At 45.3% G+C, this 15346-nt stretch overlaps 1 protein-coding gene across 1 annotated transcript; it reads left to right on the top strand.

Moving 5' to 3' along the window:
- Positions 1 to 939: 939 nt before the first annotated feature.
- AMMECR1L (AMMECR1 like) lies at positions 940 to 13256 on the top strand. Its single transcript, XM_053986009.1, has 7 exons — positions 940 to 1176; positions 3190 to 3634; positions 8811 to 8921; positions 9392 to 9506; positions 10227 to 10317; positions 11274 to 11370; positions 12523 to 13256. Exons 2-7 carry the CDS (start codon positions 3228 to 3230, stop codon positions 12632 to 12634), a joined length of 933 nt encoding a protein of 310 aa, XP_053841984.1. The 5' UTR covers positions 940 to 1176; positions 3190 to 3227; the 3' UTR covers positions 12635 to 13256.
- The last annotated feature ends 2090 nt before the right edge of the window (positions 13257 to 15346 follow it).

Raw genomic sequence — 15346 nt, 5'->3', positions numbered from 1 at the left:
ATTTCTCCAGCTCACGTTTTTATGCCTCTTATTTATTGCTTAAGCCTCAATCAGAAATGGCATAAATTCCATTTTGAAGTCTTGCAAGGGTTTAGCCAGTTTATCTCTTGGGGTTTGATGTGCAGTGTGGGTACTCTGAGCTATGCCAAGTTTGCTCTTCATTTTGCCCAGGAGTTTCACGGGTGTTGTCGGAAGGGAACCGGGAATGAGCGCTGTGGTTTTCTCGCTCTCTCTCATCCCTTAAGTACGGCCACAAGAGCCCTCGTCCCCTCCACCGAGTGACTCCAAACCGCCCGCTGCCCGACAATTCTCTCAGCGTGGAACGCAAAGCTTCTATTTCTACAAGCTCTCCCTATACCCTCGAAGAAGTAACTACTCTGCTTTGGTTTTTATGGCGCTGTTAAGAAGGGCGGAGGCGGAAGGATTGGGGTGCCCCGTTGGCAGTTGGAAATACTAAAAGAGTAATTTCTGCGTCGGTGCCGTTGTGCTACCTTGGCTCCTGCCATAAATCCGTTACACGCGGCTATAACTAAAGCCGTCCCGGCGGCCGGAGCTCCGGCCGCAGCCCCGCTCTGCCCTCACACCGACCGCCCTCAGCGCGCCGGGCCGCACCCACGCTCCAGGCACCGAGGGGGGAGGAAAGACTCCCCCGCTTCGAGCCGCGCAATGGACGCTCCCCGCCTCGCGCCCCTCCCCCTAATGCCGTCATCGCCCCGCTGGCCAATGGCAGCGCGGTGTCCCCGTCCCCGGAACTGTTTGTTTCCGCACGTGCGGTGCTCACGTGACGGGGAGGGCGCGGAAGCGCGCGTCTCTATGGTTTCTGCGTGGGGCAGAGCGCCCGCCCCGGGGCCTTGGCTGTGTTGGCGCCGCCGGGAGGCTGGCGGACTATGAGTGTCCGTCCCTCATTACCTCACGGCCGCGAGGAGGAGGAGGAGGAGGAGGAGGAGGAGGAGGCTGCCGGGATAGCGGCGGACCTGCCCGCGGCCTCGCTCCGGTCCTCCGGCCGCCCCGGGAAGCCCCGGCCGCGGCGGGCCCTGCCCGCTCCCCCGCCCGCCGGGCCCGCTTCTCCGGGGAGCCTCGCCCAGGCCCATGGCCCCATGAGGCGGCAGAAGGCTGCGGGGCAGCAGCGGCGGCGGCGGGGCTGAGGCGGAGGAGTAGCCGGGACGGGTGCAGGAGGTGGGTGACCCCCCCCGGGGGTGTGAGGGAGGCACGGGTGGAGGGGGCCCCGCCGTCCGCCCGCCCCGGGCTGGGGGAGGCCGCAGGGGGGTCCCGCTCCGCGGCGCCCCCTGGCGGCCCCGGTGCTGCTCGGGGGGGTCGGGCCGGGGCACGGGGGGGTCCCCGGGCAGGACCCGGCGGGGCTGCGGGACCCTCCCCGAACACCCCGCAAAGTTTGTGTGCGAGAGCCCGGGGCTCGTCCCGCCGCCGCGGTGCCCCGGTGTGCCCCCCCGCCCGCTCGCCCGCGGGGCGCTCCCGGGAAGCGGGGCTGGAGCCGAGCGGCCGCCTTTGTTAGGCCCCTGCTGCAGAGGAGGGGAGAAGAGAGGGAAGCTCCCCCCCTGCCCCTGCCACGTCTCCGATCTTGAATCAAGTGTTGTGCTTCCAGATAAATAAATAATGATTTATCTTCCCCAATGCGGCTGAGCCGTCAGTGGTAACTGGGGAAGGCTCATAAGGCTCAGCACCCTCAAAGAGCCAGAGCAGGTTACTTTTAATAGGCAGTGAAGAATTTACATGGTCGCTTTGTCAAAGTTATGCTTTTCTTTTACCTGGTTTGGTTTCTTTTTGTTTTTTTAAAAATTTATTATTATTGCAAAAGTAGAGATCAAAGAAAAAATTATCCTTTTCCTTAAGTCTTGTAAATTCCTCCTTATGGTCTTTCTAAAACCTTGAGGTGAGGATTCCTAAGCAGAGCAAGCACTGCGGGCATGCGAGGTGCCCTCTCAACACCCTTTACATCAATTCTGGTTCAGTTCAGAGTCCTGTGACTCCTGCTGTGACCGGTGAAACTTCATGAACAAAGTTTGCTGTCTTTGCACGTGCACAGGAGGGAGGGAGTCGTCACAACCCGAGTTTCAGTGCGTGTCATCCCTCACCCCCCAGCACCGCGTTTGTGCTCCCAGCTTGGGAGCGTTGGAGGGCTGCTCTGGTGGTCACAGTAGTTCCCTGGTGCTCCTGAGAGCTGAGTGTGACTTCAGTCCCCCGTGGTGTTCTCTGTGACTCACATACCCGTGCTTTGAGCCCCATTTGACAGACTGGTTTTCTCTCCCCCGGTGTCTTCAGATCTCACGGTGATGTTGGTGTTTAAGCTCCTGCCACTGACCTGTAATCCGTGCCTATCATGTTTGTTCATCTCTGTCTGCACAGCCTTCCCTCCCTGTGTTTGTTCCACCCCTTCTTGTGCTGCATGAGCTAATATTCTCGTCTTTGCAGGCAAAACACTCTTCTGGTTGTTGAGGTTTTTATACCATGCCTGTTTCCTGCTATTATCACTTTCCTTTGTTCAGACTGTGCTGGCTCCAGCTCTTCCTGTCATGCACATCTTGCCTGTAACCCCCTGCATGTTTATTTGGGAGCTGTATTCATTCACCCAGTCCCAGAAAGTAAATGCAGATTCCAGTCTGTGGTCTGGAAAATAGTCTGTCGTTTAGAAAATGGTGGTTTCGGTGCTTTTAGCTCCTTTTTGATGTTACCAGTGCTAAATCAAGGGCAACCTGGACCCCTGGGAGTCCAGCCCCAAAGGTGTCACTTTGGGCTGCTGTCACTCTTCTCTCAGGAACGGGGAAGGGAAATGCACTTTTTTGCCACTGATGCAGGCATTGACTGAGGAGGAATGAGTGAGCAGGAAAAGTTGTGCATAGGGTATATCTGTAGTCCCAAGTGTTTTTTCCTTATGTTTTCCCACAGTTTTGTTCCTTTTATGGGAAGTCTGGTGATGGTTTTTTGTGATGAGCCACCTATTAAAGTGTTCAATACCTTGGAAAGTGTGATTGCATGCATGTTGTATCCATACTCTTTCCAATCTATGTGTGAAAACAGCCATTCTGCTGAGCTGCCTTTAGTGTTGTATTTGGTCACGTGCTTTGGAGGGTTTTCTTCCTCTGTTTGCAGCAGAAGCAAGGAAGCAGCTGTTGGTTTTTCACCTGTAACTCTTTGTGTAATGCTCTTCCCCCCCTCCCCACCCCTCCATGCCAGGGTTCTGCAGTGCTCCAGGCAGCGAGGTTTGAAGCAGGATGGGAAAAAGACGCTGTGTTCCTCCACTTGAGCCCAAGCTGGCAGCTGGCTGTTGTGGGGTGAAGAAGCCCAAATTGTCTGGGAGTGGAACGCACAGTCATGGCAATCAGACCACAACTGCACCAAGCTCCAGTTCAGGTCCTCTTCAGAACCACCAGCATACAGATGGGAATAATGGAAGGGAGAACGTATCTGACTTGACTTTGGGCCCAGGAAATTCCCCAATTACTCGAATGAATCCCACTTCAGGAGCTCTGAGCCCACTTACTCGGCCCAATGGAACTGCCAACAGCACCAAGAACCTGGTGGTGACAGCAGAGATGTGCTGCTACTGCTTTGATGTACTCTACTGTCATCTCTACGGGTTCCCTCAGCCACGGCTTCCTCGATTTACCAATGACCCCTAGTGAGTACAGCCTTATGTGGGAGCAAAGCTGGGAAACAGCTTCCAGAGCTGTGGTGTGGTTGGGGAAGGGCGAAGGGTTTCCTTTGGGGACTGGGAAGAGTGGTGTGCAGGGAGAAAGAGGGGCACTCTGCTCCCTACTTTGTCTGCTGGGAACAAAAGGATGCACTGTAAGTGCACAAAAGTGCTGTTTGTTGGTGGAGGTGAGTGAGCTTTAAAGAGTGTCCTTTGAGAGAGAAAATGCTTAGCTCTACAGAAAGAGCTAGGCCAAGTGTGAAGAGGTGTGGTGCTTCTTCAGCTCACGGTCTGGTGTGTTCCATGAGGCACTGTGCTCTTTGTGGAGGAGTGCAAGCCCACTTCATGGTAATGTTCTGGTAAAGTTTGTCCCCTTCTTTGTAAGTAGATTTAAAAATTAACTGAGTAGTGCCACCTACAAAATTGTACTAAAAAACAGTTAAACAACGTCATTAACTTGAAAAAGCTCCAGTTTCTAATGTGAAACACTGGCTTAAAGGAGGGAAGAGATTTCCTTCTGCAAAGCAAATGGAAAGGGAATAAAGTAGGAAGTTGAAGTTGAAGCAAGTTTCCAGTTCATCCTGAAACAAATGCTGGGCTGGTGAGGGTTGAACAAGGACACTCAAAGAAGTTTTCAGCTGTCCAAGTGAATGGGTTTAGCAGGGAGGGGAATCTAAAAATTACCAGTTAGAGAAGATGTGTCAGGGAGATTGTGCTAGCTGGGCAATGTGGGGAGAAATCCTAGAATCATTTAGGTTGGAAAAACCTTTGAGTCCTACCATGAAGCCAGCACTGCCAAGAGAGTTAACTTTCAAGGATGATACCAAGGTTAGGAGGAAAGGAAATGTGTATGAGCAGAAGTGAGAAGAAGGATTTATGAAGCTGTTTCACTTTGGTGAGATTTAGCTAATGTTTATCTGAAGGTTGACTGCTTAGGTGTGAAAATGTTAATGTTGTTAAAATGTTTGTTAAAAGAATTTTATGGGAAAGATCAGTGACAGATGGACCTTCTGACACTCCTCCGGGGCCTCCTCCAGAACAACAGATAAAATAAAAAGTTGCTGACATCCTTAATTTAAGCTAATGAATTTTAAATTGATGTAAGGAACAATGGCTTAAACAGGTCAAGGACTTTGTTTCTGTGTATTCAGCCCACCTTTCTGCTGTCAGGGTGGATGTAGGTTGTGCTTCCATGCAGTTATTATTCCTGCTGGATTACGGATACATGTTCTGAATGCTGCCGCAGAGTAAGCTGTTTAATACTGTAAATACAAATGGACAGAGAAATGCTCTGGACTAGCATATCAAAGAGTTCCAGGGACCCCCCAGGCTGAAACATTTCTGGTATTCATACCTACACTGAGTGGGCTCCCTTTAGAACATTTGGTGTCAGTCTGCTTGTTGTTTTGTCACTTGGAGTGCAAAGGGTTATTTGCTGTGGTTCTCTTAAGCCGGTAAGAGGGATGGTTTTATAGAGCTGCATTCTTTTGGTGTCAGAGGAGATTTCTGGCTGGATTTTGTTGCTTTTTCTGTTGACTAGTATCAAAAAGGATGTCCTTTGGGGGATAGCAGCTGGTTGAATTGTATGCCCAGATTTGAAAAGTTAAAAATTGTTCACTGGTTATTTCAGTGCTCGTGATTACAAATCTTTTAGATCAGCACACCAACAAAGCATAACCAGCCCTTCCCTTCTCTTTCCCTGTCAGCAAATGCTTACCTGGATATTCTTGTGTTTGAGCATTTATTCTGTTGCTCCCAGGAAATGGATGTACCCCAGGGAAAAGCACAGGGTTTGCTGTCTTGGAGAGCAGCACACAAAGAACTGCCCCACTTGAGACAGTCTTGTAATGAACTTCAAGCCAAATGTTATCAAATACAAGAGTAAGCAAAGTGAAAATACAGAAATAATTTGCATTGTGGCCTTTTGTGACATAATTAGTGTCAATATAAGAGATCTTTGGACAAAACAAAGGTTTATACCAGGAATCTCTCAGGACAGACGGAGACGAGTTTGTTGATTGAATAGAAAGAGGCATGGCCTGTTCTTAGACTGCTTTTTAAACTGGTGCTGAACTTTAAAGTAAAGCTAAAAGCAGGTGTGGAGCTCAGGATTCAGCATAAACTATGTAATAACATGCAAGTTACCGGGTTATGGATTGAAAACCCCATGAATTTCAGTCAGCAGCCCGAGGGGATGTGCACATGGACAACACTCTTGATGGGAATTATGGAGCTGGTAGACGCCTGTGAAGTAGAATTCCCTTATTCCAATGTTAGCAGTGATGGTCACAGATCAATGGAGAGATGGTGGCATTGCAAGCCTTGTAGTTATGTCTGAATTAACTTGGCAAAGGAAGGAAATATCCCCTTTACTATTCAAGTAGTTTACTATGCAAGTAGTTACTGTTTGGAACCTATGCAAGTAGTTGATTGGTTACTTTTTCCACTTTTGTACTTCAGTTTGATTTTTAATAATAAGTATTAGAAGCTGGTGCTAAAACTATACCATGGAAGTTTCTAGCTGCCATACAAGACAAATACTTGATATTGCAGATACTTGCATTGTAAGATCTGTTCTATAACAGGTTTTTCCCTAGTACAAGCTAAACCCTGATTCAAACAAACTGTATTTTTCTACCTTAAAATTCCCTTTGTAATTGCAATTGATGAAGCTAATTTTTAGTTGCTGTTAGTTTTAGTTCATCTCAGCCTAAAAACCCTCATCAAATATATATAAAGTGGGATGTTGTGGCTGGGGAAGAAACAGTTGACATAATCTCCTGAGGGTATGGCTGTGAAGTACCAGTAAATGCTCTTGGGTGAGCATGGACAAAAGATTGTTGTGACTTTTCTCAGTACATCTGGGAAATAACACTTTTCAAGGAGGGGCTCTGGAACAATGGCCTTATTGTCAGCTGCACCTGCAATTTGCTGAGTGCATTTATTCTTCAGAGACAGAAACATCATCTCCTCTGCAGTGAAAATAGTGAAATTTTATCTATGTGTAGAGAATCATATCTTTTTTTATGCCTCAGTTGTTCTGACCACAATGAAAAACTGTTTTAAATGTGCTTTAAGGTATTTTAAAATATACAACCTTCTGAATGCAATTATCCTCTCCCCTCTGATAATACCTCTTCTATTATAGATGCATAATGCTGTGCTGCAGCTCAGTGGAAAGATGTGTTGTGGGATTTTTTTCCCTTTGGAAGGGGAAAGAGGTAAATTGAAAATGTGAACCTGCAATTTGAATTGAAGGGGAATTTACTTAGATTTGTATTCTGTGAGTGATGGTTTTTATGTTCTCCCTTGCCTTTTCTCTTTGGGTTGAGTGTCACATGGACTGAGCAAGTACTTTCAAAAATTTTATTAGATTAAGGTAAATTTCCACTGAACTTGAGACAGTAGTGTTTCTCAGAGATCTCCTGTGTAAGTTTAGTATCTTTTTTTTTTTTAAGTTTTCTAATGTATTTTCTTTTACTTTTTTTCTGTTTGCTCTTTCAACATAGGATAGATAGATTAAAATGTAGAAAAATTATATCCTTTAAGTGCCTTGAAGTGTTACTGGAAAACTAGAACAGTAAATCCCCCTGTCATGGTCAAGCCAACCAGGAGCTTGTTGTTGGGTGTGGAAGGGTGTTTCCACTTCCTCTGTGGGCAAAGTCCTTCACAATTATCACTCAAGGGCTAATTGCTCTTTTGGGCAGTACTTTTGCCATTGGTCACAGTTGGTAACAGATCCTGAGTGATTATTTTATGCTGTGATGGATTTAGTTCCATTGTTGCTCTGAGGAACATCACTGGGCATTGATTTATTACTACAGTTTAAATGATGTTCTCACTACTCAGACATAAGAAGTTCTTTTGCTGTGTTTGAGAAATCATCCACACTCCATGCTGATTTTGTTGTCTGAACAGAACATCTTAGTATTTTTGTAAGGTTTGCTGCAGAGGTGCATTGCTTACAGGAGCTTCAAGAGTTTGAGGAAAGTAAGTGTCTGAGCTATGTTGTCAAATCAGTCTTGATGGTTCAAAACTCCTGTCAATGTTTTTTTAATCTCAGAAAATCATAAGCTATCATATTACTTAAAGTTCAGTAGAAGTCCACAGACTGATGTCTTGCATTCAGTACTCTGAACAAGTCACAGAGTCACTCATCCTGTTTTTATAATTAGGTCCGCATTATCAGTTGCCTTACAGAATTTTGCAGATGTTTGGACATTCTTGTAGAGCTGCAAACACCACTGTCCTTGTAGTGCTTCTCTCTACAGCTCTTTGCAATTTCACTCACTTCAGCAGAAGTTAATTTCTTTGTATTTAATGTTCACAGTCCTCTTTACCTGTTTATCTCTTCATAGATCTCTATTGTTCTGAACTTGTTATTTTTTAAGGCCAAATCAGGAGTTGTAGTTTAATAGCTTGAAATGAGCCTGCTGAGTTTGAGAATCTACTGTTGTGCCTGTAAATTTGTGATGGTAGACAGGAAAGTGGAAATCCAGGTGATGTTTGAGTAGGAACAATAGTGTTTTAGATATGTGTTCAAGAGGATAAAATATGTGTAAATACAATTCAAATGTAAGGTAAGCAAAAGATGTGGACATAAACTTCTTGAGCCTTAGGGATGGACTCAGAAGTCAGATCCTTATGGAAATAACAGGGAGAAAAAAAAATCTGGTTTTCTTTTCATTCCTTAAAAAGCAAAAAGAAAAGCTTTTACTCCAAATCTGATTTATAGAAGTGGTAGTATAAAGAACTAACTTGCATCATCTATATTAATTTCTATATTACCTATGCTGGAAACTAGTGGATGCTACAAAGTGAGGCCAATACTGACAGGTAATCAGTGGGATTAAATAACCATTTCAGTCATTAGAAGACAGCACAGAGTCTGGCCAGGAAGGTGTCCATGGAGGACTTCCAGAGTACTGCTGGAGAGGAGGGCATGTGCTGAAAAGGTTGAGGGAAGTGGTGGGACTTGCATGTGGGGGGGTGTGGGCATGAAGTTTTGTTCTTGCTAGATAGCAGATGAGCAAGCCTGCCTGCTGGGGTTTACTGGAGGGAGAGAAAGCAAAGGCATGGGGCTCTTTCATACCTTGACTGTCTCCCCTTAGTAACCAAATATCTGTAGAGGCTGGAGGGTTTCTTTCTTTTTCTGCCTTTTCAGTCCACTCTTTGTGACGTGGAAGACGGGGCGAGACAAGCGGCTTCGTGGCTGCATTGGGACCTTTTCAGCCATGAATCTTCACTCAGGACTCAGGGAATATACATTAACCAGGTAACTGTCAAAAATGAAATAAATATGAAATTAGTTCGTTCACTGAAGATCTGTAAGGATTCAAGGTTAGGATGTTGGATCAACATAGTTCAATGTAATATGCTTCATAATGAAATAAACCTGAGTGTATGAGAGTTACAGTGAGGCGATGTATCAGGATGTAGTGGAACATCTTTGCAAAAGGTGAGTTGCAGTTGGCATCTTAAGGCTACTGTCAAATCTGTCTTGCATACTATCAGTTTTGACATCTGTAGCACGTAATTTCTCTCTGCCTGTAGAAGGCATTGGACAGCATCAGGAAGCTTGCCACTGGTATTACAGTTCATTAGATTAGGGAGAGATGCAAATCACTTTCTCTGCAGTAGCAGAGAAGCATGTTTCATGCAGGCATAATCAAAAGGGGAATAATTGAGCATCTGACACTTTATTTTGGTGCTTGTATTGGGTGATGTATCTTCTCTTCCCCTTAGTGCACTTAAGGACAGCCGATTTCCCCCCCTGACCCGCGAGGAGCTGCCCAAACTCTTCTGCTCTGTCTCCCTCCTCACTAACTTTGAGGATGCCAGTGACTACCTGGACTGGGAGGTGAGAACAGGTGCATTTGGAACTCTGCATCACTCTCTCGTTCCGTTCGGGTTCGGGTTAGTACATGGTGATGTATCTCCTTCATTACAGGGATGTATGGGGATAGAAGAGACTGGGAATAGAAGAAATAGGGCTGGAGAACTAGAAGGAAGGAAGGAAGAGGATGGCCTAGCAATATGCTTTTGGTTGGGGGGGATCTGAATGGGAATTAAAGAAACATGAAAGTGGTTCATGGACTTGGCCCAATAGGAAATGGATGTAAATAATTGTATAAAAACCTGGGAAGTGTTTTGATGGTGTGGATAGGAACTGGAAATAAAAAGTAGTTAAGACCGAAGGTATGAATGGTTTTTAGGACCTTGTACATTGAAGTGTATTTCATTCAAGAGAATATATATATAGTCAGGTAATTTTAGGCATCATTCTTGCGTGCAGAGATTTTATATCTCTTGCGTGGCACAAGAGATGCAAAACTGACAAGACTTGGCTCAGGAGAAGTGGCAGGGCCACTGGTGAGGCTTGTCTGGGAAGGGTGGCTGAGAGCTTCTTGTGAGACCTGCCAGGCAAGAGCAGAGAGTGGGGAAGAGAATGACCTTATCCTGGCAAAAGCCAAACTGTCCAGAGGGAGAGAGAGATGCACAGCGTTGTGGGAATGACAACTCAGTCACGGGCTCAGTGCTAGCAAACACCTCTTATCTGGCTGTTCATTTCCATCTGTAGGTTGGAATCCATGGGATCAGAATAGAGTTCATCAATGAGAAAGGTGTCAAACGCACAGCCACGTATTTACCTGAGGTTGCTAAGGAACAAGGTGGGTTTGAGATGGCAGCCAAACATGTCAACATGCTGTGTCACAGAATTGGGTAAAAATCTATTGATTTGGGGCTTGGAATACAATGCTGTCCTCATAGTGGTGCCATGGACCCACCAGGCTTAATCTTGACAACTGACACCTGATACAGTTGCTGCTGGGTTTTCATCTGGCCTGTCTCTCATCCCATATCTTTGCACAGCTGTATTTTAGTGCCAGAATGTTTTAGGGCTGAAGAAATAGAGGACCTCAAAGTATGGATCTTCCAGCCTCATTCAGCATTGCATCTTTCCTCTTCTATGTTTCTCCCACCAACTAGGATAACTGCACGCTGCACAGCACCAACAGGAGATTCACTTTCCTCCTCATTCTTGCTAAAGTAGCATCCTCCAGAGGAGGGCTAGAAACACAGCCCCTCTGGAGCACACTTCCCACTCAAATAGAGTAGTGGTCACCATGATAACTGCTCAAAATATTGCCTCCTCCTTTCCTCCACCTAGCAGAGTGGAGTGGTCGCATCCTCCTGGCTCTGGGGCAAAAGACTAAGGTAGGAATTTTAACTCTGATCTCTCACATAGCAGTGCACTGTGCTATCACTAGAGCATCAATCCCAATTTGTCTATGTAAAGAGATTAGTATTATCTTATTTTCAAGGGAGCTAAGTGGCAGATGATGAAAAAATTTGGTGTCCTGCAACAGTAGCAAGGCACAGACCTTTATAAGACATGGAATGGAAAATGGAATTGCTTTTTCATAGACCAGCTCCAATATGAGTTTGAAGGGGTAGGCATGTGCAGATAGTGTGCATGCATTAGTCCAGTTCAACACTAGGATTTCTAAAGCTCACAGTTTCCTGTTTAGTTGTTTGTTTTTCTACAGTCCTTTTAATGCATCTCTTGTGGTTTTGAAATATTTTTTATATTGAAAAAACTTGCCTTGCTTCTATTTTTCAATAGACTGGGATCAGATCCAGACCATAGACTCCTTACTCAGGAAAGGTGGCTTTAAGGCTCCCATTACCAATGATTTTAGGAAAACAATTAAACTTACCAGGTAAGCAAATGTATTTGTTGTATTTTAATTTTACTTTATAGTGTTTTAGGGGTGATTTAAAATATTTGTGGTTGATGTAAGTCTTTATGCCTCTTCCAGAGGAGATGTAGTGTGAAAGACCAAATCACAAATGCCATGTGTTAGGCATATAATGCACATGGAATTAAGCACAATGTGTTTGGTCCATGCAGGATCAAAGTTGGCATTTTTCTAGGTGTCACTGGTTTTAATATTACTATGTATGTGAAAGATCAGAAGCAGAATCTTTGAGAGTTGAAAAGGTTGATTTTTTTGGTATCTTTTCAATGAACTTCCTTTTTTCTCAATGTGCTCATCTGTGAATGCTGTGGCTATTCATAGGTGACACCTGTCTTAAAACCAAACCACACTCAAATTTGGCTGGTTTTCAGAATTTGTTTACTTTACGATACCCCCAGCTGTCCTATTGGTTTCTGCCCCCTTTATGTTAGTAAAAATTGTGACTGTCTGGTTTTGTATAGAAACACTAATTTATCAGGTCGTTCTTGACCTCTAGAGAAACAAGGTGAGTGTGCAGGGTTTTCTTTAACAGGAGGTGACAGGATGAAGGTTTTCATTAAAATCTCACGTAATGTGGTCTTAGTGCAACTCACAACCACTTTGTAGCTGGCTGTTGTTTAGCGTGCTTTAGAAGAACTTGGAAAACTCCAGTCTCTGCAAAGGAACTTCACATTTTGTGAATTCTGATTGTACAACATGGACTAAGTCATTTATGTGCTATAATAAACCTCTCTTTACCCACCTCTCCATTTCTTTCACTACCTTTTCAAATGTGGAGATAACCACAAAAGTAAACAATGTTGAAATGCTGATTATTTAATCACTGTAGTTGAATCTTCTTCCAGCAAACTTTTCATGCAATTTGTGGATAAAAAAGAATACAAACCGATCATTTATTTCCTGTGTGCTACTTCAGGCATCCCTTTAATTATCATCACCTTGATTAGGACTCACCTTTCAGGACACTGGAGCTAATTCAAGCTCACATAGGTTATTCATGCCAGTGGGTTCCTCTTGGTCATCACTGGCTGAAGGGGAGCCTGGGGTGAATGTTCTACGTCGAGTCCCTCCATGTTGTGCAGTCTGACGTTGTTTTTCCGCCTGTTCCCGCAGGTACCGCAGTGAGAAGGTGACAATCAGTTATGCAGAGTACATGGCCTCCCGCCAGCATTGTTTCCAGAATGGCACCCTTCATGCCCCCCCGCTCTACAATCATTACTCCTGACACACGGCTGCATGACCAGTCCCACTCCCCAGTCGCTGCCAACGGCTATGACATCATCGGGGCAGACGCCTCCTCTTCCTGGTCCAGTTACTTCTATTACTGCACCATTTTATGATGCTAGCTTCCGTTGCCAAGTCTGCCTTCCCACTGACCTGGGGGGAGGGTGAGAGCGTGACAGGACTTCCGGGGCCCAAGCCTTATCTCAGCCTTCCCTCCAAGTGGGGGTTCATTGGATTGGGGCTCCATGCCTACGAACTGTCGTGAGGTGCAGAAGACCTTTAGGAGTGAAAGTGCTGCTTCGGACTGATCTGTTCTGGGTGTTACTGACACTCTGGAAACTTGAGTTGTTTGTTATGGAAGCCCCCCAGATCAAATAGGAGCATTCCCCTGGCAGCCTGGGCAACGGAGTCCAACAAAACGTTTTTTAGGTTCTTTTTAATTTTTTTTTAACCTCTGGTATCTGTTGTGTACTGAGAGCTGATTGCAGTCCCCACGCATCACAGGCGGACATCATGATACTGGGGAGGGTTGAACACCTGGATAGCACCCCATCCTCATGGACAGAAAATCTGTGAAAAATTAATCCTTTATTTAAATAAACCCTTGAAGGCTTTAAGGCTCAGATCCTTGGCAGGTTGGATTCTTGGTGATGAAGCCTGCTATGAAATAGAATGCTGTTTTGCCTGTAAGAGAGCGACCCGGCAAGTGCTGTGTATGCAGAGGAGAGGATCCTCGAGTGTCCCTGGACAGTCTTTGTTTCGACCAAGTTTTGTTTCCAAATATTTGTGAGAGATAGGATTAGGGCTGGGGAGGGGTTTGCAGAGCATTGACTGTAGTTGTACAAGTGAGACCAGTGACTGAAATTTGTTTTAATTTAAGCTAACAATCTTGGGGACCTTCCTTTTGATAGAACAGCCACTTTGGCCGGTATGACTACTGATCTTAGAGGCTGTGAGTGTTCCAGTTTATTCCAGGCCTATGGAATGGTGCTGTTCAGTTTTGCTGGTACGATTTATCTTACTCAGCTTAGTCATTGCCACATCCAGGCAGTGAGTGGGGAAATCTGTATTACCCAAATGGCATGAAACTCATGTGTATTCTGTATTTCTTCTCCCGTGGTTGATGATCACAAGGAATACTCTTTTCTGAAAGGAAGTTATCAGTTGTATTCTGCAGCATCATTGAGGGATGTCATAAACTCTAAATTATGACACTCTTTCAATGAGATAACTGGATTTCAGAATGCAATCTGGCATGGGGTTGGTTGCTTGATTGGTTTTCCAAGCTTCTGGAGGGTCAGTAAAGATCGGGGAAGAGAACACGAGTGCATTGCAGAGTCATGGCTGTTTGGTTGCACACATCTTCTGAGCCTGCTTGTGTGTTGTGATTGGCTGGTGTTTGAAGCCTGAAATTATGCCGTGGTATGGCAGGGAATAGGGCTGGTAGGAAGCTGAGAACTGCAGGGTGCTGCTCCTGGTCCTAAGGAAGCAAGGCACAACTTGTGTCATTTTGCTTCACGTTGGTGTAAGTTCTGCTGGAGGAGAGGGATGTGAGGGGGATTCCTCTGGATAACGGTGCAATATTGACCCAGCTTTCCTTCCCTATTGGGTCATTCCTACAAATTGCCACTTTTCCCCTTGTGATGTTGTTGAAAAGAATTGAAGATGAAAGGATTGTTTCGTGACTTCCTGCTGCTGAGAATAAACAAGTCTCGTTACAAACCACTCCAGTTTGTAGTTACTCCCCTAGGTGCCGTGTAGTGATGGGGGAGGGTGGGTCAGCTCCAGGCAACTCAGCCTTTCAGCTGTCAAACAGTATGATACATAGGGCTACACTCATTACTGTTCAAGTGTTCTATGTTAGAATTTGATTTCTAAAAGGTTTAAAAAAAGGCAAAAAAATGGTGCTAAAACTTCACCCCTGAGCACGCTCGGTGAGACTGGTCATGCAGGCGTACAGTGCCAGGCTTTTCAACTATACTGTTTCTTTTTCAGGTGTTTGCCCTGTTCTGTGTCTTCAACAGTGTATAGTGTTTTCCTGATTTCAGTTTCCTTGACTAGGGGATGACTAAAGGGTGGGGTGGGGAGGGTTAGTTGTCATTTTTTTAAAGAACAGAATTTTAGGATTGAGTAATTTGGTTGGCTTAAGCCTGAAATGGGACAGGTGGTTTGGGACTGGGGAAGTCTTATCCTGTCCCATTTCTATTTCCCCACTCAGTCTGTTTAAAAAAACACAAACAAAACATAAATGCCTCTAAATATGTACTGTGTTCTTGTCTTGTTGCAGTGAGAAGAGAAGCTGGCAGGTCAGAAACACTGGTCTGCTGCCTAAGGAACAGGCCCTCTCAGCATTAGTCCCATAAGGGTCCAGCTATAAAATCAGTTGAAAACTGTGTCAATAGCTAAGTCAGCTCAGAGAAATGTATGACAAGGACAGGTGGTCTCAGGAAATAATCCCGTTTCTAGATCATTACATGGCAGCTATGCATAAGGATGAAAGAGGTGAACTGGGCACAAACTGTAGTTTGAATTGCCTCAAGATGGAGACAACCAAAATTGGCCAATTGATGTGAGATTTTCTCTGTGTTTGCTTGGCTGGGACAGCTGGTTAGGACTACTCCTCAAAGCAACTGTTACCTGGTTTGATCTGGATTAACTCATCCTTAGAAGCAAGTGCCTTTTGGTCTAGAAGGGCTTATTCTCATGACAACCA

Source organism: Vidua macroura, chromosome 10, assembly GCF_024509145.1.
Source record: "Vidua macroura isolate BioBank_ID:100142 chromosome 10, ASM2450914v1, whole genome shotgun sequence".
In the NCBI taxonomy this organism is placed as follows: domain Eukaryota; kingdom Metazoa; phylum Chordata; class Aves; order Passeriformes; family Viduidae; genus Vidua; species Vidua macroura.
This window is presented reverse-complemented; position numbering and strand designations above follow the sequence as displayed.

Bases quoted from the DNA above. Each gene is read 5' to 3' on its own strand.
- AMMECR1L (XM_053986009.1), top strand. From the start codon at position 3,228: ATGGGAAAAAGACGCTGTGTTCCTCCACTTGAGCCCAAGCTGGCAGCT. The intron at 10,318-11,273 runs GTGGGTTTGAGA...ATTTTTCAATAG, and splicing joins TGAGGTTGCTAAGGAACAAG to ACTGGGATCAGATCCAGACC. The intron at 11,371-12,522 runs GTAAGCAAATGT...CTGTTCCCGCAG, and splicing joins AAAACAATTAAACTTACCAG to GTACCGCAGTGAGAAGGTGA.